At 38.4% G+C, this 11,812-nt stretch overlaps 1 protein-coding gene across 1 annotated transcript in view; it reads right to left on the bottom strand.

The window, feature by feature from the left end:
- ORC2 (origin recognition complex subunit 2) overlaps positions 1 to 11,812 on the bottom strand; it is a 50,759-nt gene that overhangs the window by 9,665 nt on the left and 29,282 nt on the right. Inside the window, exons 10-13 of the mRNA XM_017545243.2 lie at positions 11,443 to 11,541; positions 8,531 to 8,640; positions 4,308 to 4,440; positions 3,353 to 3,449 (exon numbers count right to left, since the gene is read on the bottom strand). Coding sequence (XP_017400732.1) covers positions 3,353 to 3,449; positions 4,308 to 4,440; positions 8,531 to 8,640; positions 11,443 to 11,541 — 439 coding nt within the window. The remainder of the gene's footprint in view (positions 1 to 3,352; positions 3,450 to 4,307; positions 4,441 to 8,530; positions 8,641 to 11,442; positions 11,542 to 11,812) is intronic.

Below are 11,812 nucleotides of genomic sequence, written 5' to 3' on the forward strand. Positions count from 1 at the left end.
AAAAAAAAAAAAAAAAGAAGAAAATTACAGGTGATCAAGCATACAGTTCTGATAGCACAAAGGAAATAAAAAAGAAGGCAGGACATGTCTTCAAAAATACTGAAACCATATGAAAACAAAAATAAAATAGTGTGAAGGGGCAGCTGAATCAGGTAAATTTTATTTTTAACATATACTTAAAACCCACGGGTATTGGTAAGTCTCTCTAAAGACCTGGCATACATGATAGAGTATAAGTCAGAGAGCAAAAAATTTCTCCTCTACTTGGGGGTAGATGGGTAAGAGAGACAATATAGTGACAAAGATTCTGAGATGACAAATTGTGAAAATCCCAGGTTCCCTGAAATCTAGAAGTCACCATAGTCAACAGTATCAAAACCAAAAACACCCCAAAGCACACATATGTATACACATAGATGCACACACAAATATAAAGTGACTTAGGCATCTAGTTTAATGAACATATGAACAATATCAGGCTGTCTTACAAGGATCTGTGGTAAAGGAATAAAAAGCAATGCTTCTGGTATTCTTTAAGTAGGAGAACTTATGTTGAAAACTAAAGACCATACAGAAAAAGCTAAAATTATAGAAGTAAAATACTGCAGCAACTGATTTTTAATTAAATAATAAGGCTGAAAGAACTGAAAACTAAACAGGTTTATCTTATGATAACCTGCTAGTAATTCACTATATGTCTACATAATCAATGAATGTGATGAGAAATGTTCACATATGCAGTAGTTTTAGGGTTCTGAGAAATATATATGCTTGACTCTCATTATATTAAGTTCTATGATGCTGCTGCAAATGCTGAATTATTGAATACTGAACCACTTGTTCCCAGAGGAAATACAGGGTTAGGTTCAATATATAACTTTGTTTTATGTGTGCTTCTGTTTAAAAGCAATTTTTATTTTTATTTATTTATTTATTTTGGAGACAGAGTCTCACTCTGTTGCAGTGGTGTGATATTGGCTTACTGCAACCTCCAACTCCCAAGTTCAAGGGATTCTCCTGCCTCAGCCTCCCGACTAGCTGGGATTACAGATGTGCACCACCAGGACCGGCTAATTTTTTGTATTTTTAGTAGAGACGGGGTTTCACCATGTTGCCCAGGCTGGTCTCAAACTCCTAGCCTCAAGTGATGTGCCCGCCTTGGCCTCCCAAAGTGCTGGTATTACAGGTGTGAGCCACAGCACCCAGCCTAAAGGCAACTTTATTTTTAATATATACTGTTGATCCATTAACACAGAACTCACAGTTAAGAACACTAACTCATAATGGAAGGAAGTTTATATCTTTTTCTCCCAAGGCACATCACAGCCTTCTTGTGCTTAGGAACACCAGACAGTATTTTAACACTATGCTTATGGGCCATTTTAAACAGCCAAATCACTAACATAAATTCAGAAAAATGTGAAAAACGTAGCACTGAACAGACTGTGAAAAGGACACTTGTTTATAGTATGAGAGTTGAAACAAGGCAGAGCATTACCTTGTTTGACCTCTGCTTAGAATGTGTACATTACCTGCTTAGAATGTGTACATTGGGCAATGCAAACTTTCTGCCACTCTGTGCATGTCTCACTTTGCAAAAGTGCCAAGAATATTGATTTTGGGATTACAAATAAATGTTAGCAAGCAGGTAAATTTGCTATTACAGAATTTGTGAATAATAAGAATCAAGTTTACCTGTTTTCAAATGTGTAGAGTTGGTATAAAAATGTATATTGTCAGGTTGGGCTCATGCTTGTAATCCCAGCACTTTAGAAAGCCCAGGCAGAAGGATGCCTTGAGGCCTAGGAGTTTGAGACCAGACTGGGCAACACAGTGAGACTCCATCTCTACAAAAGATTTTAACAATAGCCAGGTAGGTGGTATGTGCCTGTAGTCCCAGCTAACGGAGAGGCTGAGTTGGAAGGATCACTTGGGCCCAGAAGGTTAAGGATGTAGTGGGCCATGTTTGTGCCACTGGACTCTAGCCGAGTGACAGAGAAAGTCTCAAAAAAACCCCAAAAGAGTATACTGTCCATTTCTATAGAGGACTGTAGATAAAATGGGTGTAGAAGTGTGAAAGGAAATTTGGGACAGAAAGCTTTTCAGGTTAAACAAAATGAAGAGAAAACTACAGAATACGCTAGAATATTGACAAGATAAAAGTACTATGGAAACAGAGCTAGGATTATTGTTGTTGTCAATAAAATTATCCATCAAAGCAGTTAGGCATTCTCAATTACTTAATTCTTAATTCAGTCATTACAAATGGCAATTAACTGTCAGAGACTATATAATACTTTCCAATTTTCTGACATATTCACGTAACTGAAACATTCACACCAAAAGAACCAGAGATCTTAGTATATATAAAATTATCCTAATGTAGTGATATGTAAACAGAATAAAGAAATTTTTTATTTATTTATTTATTTTTAGATGGAGTCTTGCTCTGTTGCCCAGGCTGGAGTGCAGTCGTACAATCTTGGCTTACTGCAACCCCTGCCTCCCGGGCTCAAGTGATTCTCCTGCCTCAGCCTCCCAAGTAGCTGGGACTACAGATATGCGCCACCAAGCCTGACTAATTCTTTTGCATTTTGGTAGTGATGGGGTTTCACCATATTGGTCAGGCTGGTCTCAAACTCCTGACCTGTGTAGATCTACCCACCTTGGCCTCCCAAAGTGCCAGGATTGTGCCTGGTCAGGAAATAATGTTTTATAAGAACATTAAACAATATAAAAATATCAGACAAAGATGTACCACTCAAATGGAGGCACTTTACACAAGCAAAACATAACTTAGAAAATTATTCTTAAATATGGGGATTTTGGATATACAAATTTAAGAAAGTGAGACTAACTTTTTTCTTTCCTATTAGTTACATTCACAGAAAAAGTTCATAGCAAAAGGACAAATTATTTCAGAGCACTGAGTTAAGTGCCATCATTAAAATAATCTTTTTGGGCTGGGTGTGGTGGCTCACACCTATAATCTCAGCTCTTTGGGAGGCCAAGGCAGGAGAATTGCTTGAGCCTAGAAGTTCGAGACCACACTGGGCAACATAGCAAGACCTCATCTCTACAAATAATAAAAAATCAACTGGGCATGGTAGCACACGCCTGTGATCGCAGCTACCTGGGAGGCTGAGGTGGGAGAATTGCTTGAGCCTGGGAGGTCAAGGCTGCAATAAGCCATGATCGCATCACTGCACTCCCGGGCAATAGAGAGATTGTCTCAAACCCCCGCCCCCCCAAAAAAAAACAAAAAATAAAATAATATTGTATGTATATAAATACATGAATAAGTATATGCTTAACTTTACCCTAAAACTACAGAGCATCTACTTCATGTTACCTTCTTTAAATTTGTTTACTATCCAGTCTAGCTGATCCAGTATACTGCGGAAAGTACCCATATGATCGAGGACTTCTTCTGTTATAGAATTCAGGACCTATATCATGAATGTGCAAGAGGTACCACATTAATTACAATTTACTGTCATATAGGACAAATACAACTAGAAAATCAAACCCTTTTTTAATAAATTAAAAATGAATTTGGATTTTCCAAAAGTTTGAAAAATCACTTCTAAAAATTTTACTGGTACTTGAGTATATCTAGTTCATTGTCTTTGGCCTAAGTTGTGGCTAAAAGAAAACAGAAAAAGAACAGCAAAGATGTAAACGTAATAGGTAATATAAGAGGGCAGCAAAAACAAATGAAAAAGCTCCCAAGAACATAAGAAACATTAGAAAAATACAGTTCTATCAAAGGATACAGGACACAAACACTACAGATACTTTAAAAAAGGAATACTACATGACTTAGTATCCAGCACCCAACAGCTTTAATGTTCAAATGATGAAGAGATATTAAGCATTTGAAATAAAAATGATCTATGAGAAAAGTATTATAAAACTACAGCCTTCACATCCCATCCTGTTGCATTTTAAAGCATTTTCATAGTATGTAGTTTTTGCCTAATAAAGCATTTTCATATTTTATAACAAAACTGAAGACCCCATAATTCTCTCCTTCAGAAGTACCACTGATACTCAGTGTAGTAAACAAAGCTAAGTTTCCTAAGTTTTAATACATGTCAGTTACAAGGCAGGACATTCAAAGATGGTTTCAAAGCTAGATTCTTCTGTGTCCAAACATATAGTATTAAACACTATACAATCCTACCACTGTGAAGGCTAAAATAAAAATTCTTTACTCCAGAATGAGATGTAGCATCCTCATTTATGTGGGGGCATGAATTGGCGGAGGATATAATGTTTTTTCTTTTAACATTTTTGAAACTTACTGATTTCACACTGATTCCAGGAAAGAAGCCATTGATGACAACGTGAATGGAATCTTGCAGCATAGTGGTTCGAAACCTTTCCAGTAAATCTCTCTTAGAACCCAAACCATAAAGCACAATGTTGAACCCAAGGCTGTTAGGAAAGACAGTATTCATGAAATTAAAGTTCAATAATTCTTATTGCCAAGTTTATTATCAACCAGTTTCCTTAAATTAAGTTTATAAAAAGTATAGGAAAGGGGTAGGCGCACTGGCTCAAGCATATATATATATATATATATATATATATATATATATATATATATATAATGTTTGTTTTTTTTTAGACAGAGTGTCACTCTGTCACCCAGACTGGAGTCCAGTCTGGCTCTCTTAGCTCACTGCAATCTCAGCCTCCCAGGTTCAAGCAATTCTCCTGCCTCAGTCTCTCAAGAAGCTGGAGCTACAGATATGTGCCACCACACCTGGCTAATTTTTGTATTTTTAGTAGAGATGGGCTTTTACCATGTTGCCCAGGCTGGCCTTGAACTCCTGGGCTCAAGTAATCCACCCACCTTGGCCTCCCAAATTGCTGGGACTACAGGTGTGAGCCACCACATCTAGCCAAAAATACTTTTATTAAAAAAATAATAATTTAAAAATTATCTGGGTGTGGTGGCGGGTGCCTATAATTCCAGCTACTCAAGAGGCTGAGCTGGGAGGATCACTTAAGCCAAGGATTTTGAGGCTGCAGTGAGCTATTAAGGTGCCACTGCACTCCAGCCTGAGCAACAGAGCAAGACAGTATCTGTTAAAAAAATTAATTAATAATATATATTTTTTCAAGATGGAGTTTTGTGTTGTCACCCAGACTGGAGTGCAGTGGCACCATCATAGCTCACTACAACCTCTGCCTCCCTGGTTCAAGTGATTTTCCTACCTCAGCCTCCTAAGTAGCTGGATTACAGTGCCTGTCACCACGCCCAGCTAATTTTTTATATTTTTAATAGAGATGGGGTTTCACCATGTTGGCCAGGCTGGTCTGAAACTCCTGGCCTCAAGCGATCCGCCTGTCTCTCTACCTCCCAAAGTGCTTATTTATTTTGAGACAGAGTCTTGCTGTATTACCCAGGCCTCCCTACTCTGTCACCTCCACCTCCACCTTCCAGTTTCAAGCAATTCTCCTGCCTCAGTCTCCTAAGTAGCTGTGATTACAGGCATGTATCACCAAGCCCAACTAATTTTGTATTTTTAGTAGAGATGGGATTTCACTATGTTGGTCTCAAACTCTTAACCTCAGGTGATCCATCCACCTTGGCTTCCCAAAGTGCTGGAATTACAGGTGTGAGCCACCATGCCTGGCCAAAAATGAACATTTAAAAGTAACTAATGAGGGATTAACAGAAAGGTTTTAAGTAGGAAAGTAACATCTTCTTTTCAGAAAGATCATATTGGCTATGTTTGGAAAATGAATAGGAAGGAACAAAACTGTGGAAGAGGAACTTAGTTGTCATAGGGAAAAATGTAACATGTCAAGAACTTTATAAGAAGTCAAACAAGTAAAACTGATTAGATGTGGACAGTGAGGAAAAGAATACTTAAGAATGACTCGGGGCCGGGCACGGTGGCTCACACCTATAATCCCAGCAGCTTGGGAAGCCAAGGCAAGAGAACTGCTTGTGCCCAGGAGTTTGAGACTAGCCTAGGCAAGATGTTGAGACCTCATCTCTACACAATTTAAAAAAAAAAAGTTAGCCCAGGCATGGCGGCATACATATACAGACCCAGCCAGCCACTAGAGAGGCTGAGGTGGATCCTTAAGCCTAGAAGGTCGAGGCTACCTTGATCTGTGTTCATACCCTTCTGGGCGCCAGAGTGAGACTCTGTCTCTTTAATAAAAAGACTCAGTTTTCTGCCGGATAGGCAACTACACAAATGGAATGACTAACATTCACTCATTCACTCTGCTACATAGCAGGGGAAGGTGGGAACAATGGGCTTAAGAGGAGTTTAATTTTATGCATGTTGAATTATTTACAGGACATCCAAGTCGAAACTTCTTTTTTTTTTTTTGGTATGGAGTCTTGCTCTTTTGCCCAGGCTAGAGTGCAGTGGTGCGATTTCAACTCACTGCAACCTCTGCTTCCTGGGTTCAAATGATTCTCTTGCCTCAGCCTCCCGAGTAGCTGGGATTATAGGTGCCCACCACCCCGCCCGGCTAATTTTCTGTACTTTTAGTAGAGACGGGGTTTCACCATCTTGGCCAGGCTGGTCTCGAACTCCTGACCTCGTAATTTACTCGCCTCAGCCTCCCAAAGTGCTGGGATTACAGGTGTGAGCCACCACGCCCAGCCCCAAGTGGAAACTTTTAATACACATTCAGATATCCTGGTCTGCTACTAAGAGAGTAAGGTATGGGTTGGAGGTAACAGTTACGTGAGTCATTCATATACAGAAACCAACTGAAGCCCGGAGAGTGAATGAGACCACCCAGAACACCAAGCACTAGAGGTGAAGCTAAAGTCCAACTCCGTGACTGTTTACAAAGGTCAAGCAGAAATAGTATGTGATGCTCTCTGGCAATGTAGGATAACCTAGAAATGGAAGAACGGTAAAGAAGTAACCTCCAAAAGTAGAGATTACCAAGGTAGAAGTAGCAGAAATAAAGAGGCAAGGATCAGTGAGCTAGCAATTCCAATGATCTTGCTGATGCTAAGATCTGGTCTGAGAAGCAAAGCAAATTCAGTTATCTGAGTTGACATACTGGGAGAAAAAAAAAAATGATGGGCTGGGGACGGGATTAGAGTGAAGAGTAATTTCACAAATTTATAATGCATAGATCCATAAATAGTTATTGAGAAAAGCTGAGGTTCTTGCAGGCAAGTTTACCATTCCCTTCCTAGCATAACTTTTTTTTTTTTTTGAGACAGAGTGTTGCCCAGGCTGGAATGCAATGGTGCAATCTCGGCTCACTGCAACCTCCACTTCCTAGGTTCAAGTGATTCTCCTGCCTCAGCCTCCTGGGTAGGCAGGATTACAGGCATGCACCACCATGCCTGGCTAATTTTTGTATTTGTAGTAGAGATGGGGTTTCACCGTGTTGGCCACGCTGGTCTTGAACTCCTGATGTCAGGTAATCCAACCGCCTTGGCCTCCCAAAGTGCTGGGATTACAGGTGTGAACCACTGTGCCCGGCTCCTTCCTAGCATAACTCTTGGACATATTATTGGCAAAAGAAAACCAGGGTCCGGGGTCAACTGAGCTGGGGGAAACTGTGGACAATTCTATGTTCTAAAGGGCTTGGTAGACTTTTTTCTTTTTTTTTTCAGAGACAGCTTTGTTGCCCAACCTGGAGGACAGTAGTACAATCATAGCTCACTGTAACCTCAAACCCCTGGGCTCAAGCAATCCTCCTGCCTTGGCCTCCCAAAGCACTGCAATGACGGGTGTGGGTCACAGGGCCTGGCCCTTCTTACTTACCTCAGTGACAATGTAACTGTGAGTGTGCATGTATATTCACATTAGTGTACATTTTAAGTACTTCCTTATGTTCAAGTCTTTTTAAATGCAAGGATAAAAGTAATTATCATAAAAGAAAATATTGTATTTTGATTTCAATCACTCTTCTAGACATTTTAATGAAAAATTAAAATTTAATCTGAGGTATGTGAAAATAATAAAAGTGAAAAATAGTGTTAAAAATAGTAAAATATTTATAGGACAAATCTGCTCATAAAATTCTGAAAGTATAGTTACACATACATAAGATTAAAGTAAATATTATCCTTTCACTTAAGAAACTATGCTGTGGAAAACTGGATTAAAATCTAATTGGTGTGTATATATATATATATATATATATAATTTTTTCTTAAAAAATTTTTTTTTCTAAAGAAACTTTTACAGAACTAATTGGTATATTTATTAATCTTGGCAAATTAAATATTCAAGTTTTTAAACCAATAACATAATTCTAAGAAATGCTATTTATCATATCAATGACTGTCAAGTCTGATAAACCACATGAATTTCTTAAAAACTAGAACTTCTGGGAATAGTCATACAATAAAGTGATACTTCTGTATCTGAGTCATAAAATTGGGAGAATGTCTATTTTTCCATTTATTTTTATATATGAATATATCAAACTCACTGTAAAAAAATGTTAACTTACTTTGATTTAACATAAAGATTCATGTAAAATTATATATGATTATTTTACAAGGGTTTGTAATTATACTTACTGTAATTGCAGCATCCATTTATGAAATAACTTTTCATACTGTTGATTTAGTTGTTTAAGTTCGGCAGAAAAGGAAGGAGAAACCTTGCTCAATAAGCTACGCAAAGTTTGCTTAAAAAAAAAGGAGTGGGGGAAGTCATTCTCAAACCACATACAGCAAATCAATCCAAACAAACAATTTCCTTAGAAGTTGATCTTACAAGAAGCCAATTGAAAGATTACTTTAATCAGCTTTGGCAATGGGTGTATCAACGGATAAACAAAATTCTTCAAAAATGATTTGTTCTCTTAAAATTGTTAACATTCTTTTTAGTAATGACAGTAAAGAATTTGGTAAGTTTTGTCCAGAACCATTTAAATTATAAACTTCAAGAATAAGGCTTTCATTTTTTCAGAAAACATTAAAGGTTCTTTATAATTTACTTACCATTATCATTAGTAAAATAAACATGTTATCACTGCTCCTTTTCCAAAAGCTGTTTCTAACAGATCTTTGATAAGTATTGAAAATTTTAAAAAACAAAAATATAAATAAACCAAGGTAAGTGCATTGCCCTGTATCCCAAACTTGGAAATTCATGCTGGTAAATCAAATGGAGATCACTTTTTGAAATGAAAACTCCTGCAAAAAGATACACATGCATCTTCACTTTCGCACTACCATGTTTTCATGATTCCATCACCTTTCAAGTAAAATATTCTTTAAATACTGAAGATTAGGGTTGCAATAAATATTCCAGGTACTCTGGCCTATATAGTGTTTATTTAGCCACATAAAGCAAAACAGGACTACCTTTAAATAAAATTGTTAAGTAGGTAGTTAAAAAAAAATCTCTCTTATCCCTTCTGAAGTTCAAAGCCCTGAAAAAGCAGAGAAAGTACTAGTATCTTTTCCAGTAGTCATTTACACAGGATTATGTGAGCATATTCACACTTGAGTGAATTCTAGAAGGTTATCTCATATACGTACTTTCATTTCAAACTTTTTTTTATTTTTTTGAGACAAAGTCTCACTCTGTTGCCCAGTCTAGGGTGCAGTGGCCCATCTCGGCTCACTGCAACCTCCGTCTCCTGGGTTCACCGATCCTCCTGCCTCAGTCTCCTGAGTAGCTGGGATTACAGGTCTGTGCCACCACGCCCAGCTAATTTTTGTATTTTTAGTAGAGACAGGGTTTCACCATGTTGGTCAGGATAGTCTCGAACTCCTGACCTCGTGATCCACCCACCTCAGCCTCTCAAAGTGCTTGGATTACAGGTGTCAGCCACGGCACCCGGCCTCATTTCAAACTTTAATATTCATGGAGAATTGCACTTTCAACCCTAACGTCCCCCACTTGTTTTTTCTTTTTCTTTTTTTGAGAGGGAGTTTTGCTTTTGTTGCCCAGGCTGGAGTGCAACGGCATGATCTTGGCTCACCACAACCTCCACCTCCTGGGTTCAAGTGATTTTCCTGCCTCAGCCTGCTAAGTAGCTGAGATTACAGGCATGCATAACCATGCCTGGTTAATTTTGTATTTTTAGTAGAGATGGGGTTTCTCCATGTTGGTCAGAACTTGGCTCGAACTCCTGACCTCAGGTGATCCGCCCGCCTTGCCCTCCCAAAGTGCTGGGATTACAGGCCTGAGCCACCACTTGTATCCCCCACTTGTATCCATATCCTTTGTCATGTGATTTAGCAGTTCCTCCCACTAAATGGGTGGAGCATACATAGTTCCCTGCCCTTTGACTTTGTTTACAGCCATGTGATTTGCTGTACTAGAGTGAGGCAGAACTGGCAATTTAGTTTTGAGCCTAGGCTTTAAGAGATGGTGTGTTTTCCCACTTTTTCTCTTATGTCTCTGCTACAGTCATGAGAATAACAAGCCTCAGCTAGCCTGCTGGTACAATAAGGAAGAGAAACATGGAGCAAATCCTAGATCAACCAACCTCTGACTGACACACAGACCTGAAAAATAAATGCTTATTGTCACATACTACGGAAGATTATATTGGTTAGCTATGCTATGTTTATGATCAATGAAAGGCATTCCTCTCCCTTACTGACAGGTGTTTCTTTTATCCTCCTAGAGCTCTTTTTGCCTCTAAGTCTGATGAAGTCCTATTGTGAGTCTAGAATCATTTGTCCATGTTGCTTATATTCTCTGATCTGAGTCTCACTACCAATGAGCCAAGAGACCTAGATTATCAATTGCAATTACTACTGACAAAGATTTTCTCATTCACATGGTTCTGTCTCGTCTCTTAGAGAAGTAAAGCCCCAGGCAAGTATAACTATATGGTATTTTTTTGTAAAATGAGCTACTGGAACCATAGTACATAGTAACCTTGTTACCTTACCACACTGGGCAAGTTTTCCATAGTATCCTCAAGTAGAATAGCCTCTACTTTTTGTAAAGTTTCTAACTGAGAGAAAGTCAGATTGCAGTCACTGTTTTATGACCAGTGTGAAGTTAGTGAATACTTAGGTTAAGTGAATAACAGAGATTAATGGTACATGGATATCAAGGAACGATGACCCTGATGATTGTCATAGATCCTGAAGAAACGATAAACCAGTAAGAGGGAAAAAATGCCTAATTACAGTCTGTTGAATCCAGGAAGTTATGTATTTATTTATTTAAATTTTGCTAACAACAAGGTCTCCCTATGTTGCTCAGACTGGTCTCAGACTCCTGGGTTCATGCAATCCTCCTGCCTTGGCCTCCCAAGGTGCTGACATTACAGGTGTGAGCCACCTGTGCCCAGCCTATTTACTATTTATATAATAATAGAAGTAATAATCACCTTAACTTGTATTTCATTTGATCAGGACAATAATTCTACTTGTATATACTTTTCAAATCTGTTGCTTATATAGCATATTTTTCAGGACAGAGTAAGAAAAATTTTGAAGTAATATGCCTTGCAACATACCTGATCCAGTTTAGCTCTCTTTAGCTTCTGCAGTGTTCTATCGGAGGTTAAAACTTTTGAACTGCTGTGAGCTTCAAAATATTCTTCTACTAAGTCACTCTGAAATGAACAGAGTAGTCAGTCCTTAGTAGCTTTAGATATCTGTCTTATATCAAAATTAGACAGTAATATTAATGTAAAATAGGACACGTGAAATTATTTGGTAGTATTTTCTTTTTAAAGCAACAGTACCACTTAAAGACCAAACATACGCCGGGCGCGGTGGCTCACGCCTGTAATCCCAGCACTTTGGGAGGCCGAGGCGGGTGGATCACGAGGTCAAGAGATCGAGACCATCCTGGTCAACACGGTGAAACCCCGTCTCTACTAA

The sequence above is a fragment of the Cebus imitator genome, unplaced genomic scaffold (assembly GCF_001604975.1).
Source record: "Cebus imitator isolate Cc_AM_T3 unplaced genomic scaffold, Cebus_imitator-1.0 Scaffold178, whole genome shotgun sequence".
Taxonomy (NCBI): Eukaryota; Metazoa; Chordata; class Mammalia; order Primates; family Cebidae; genus Cebus; species Cebus imitator.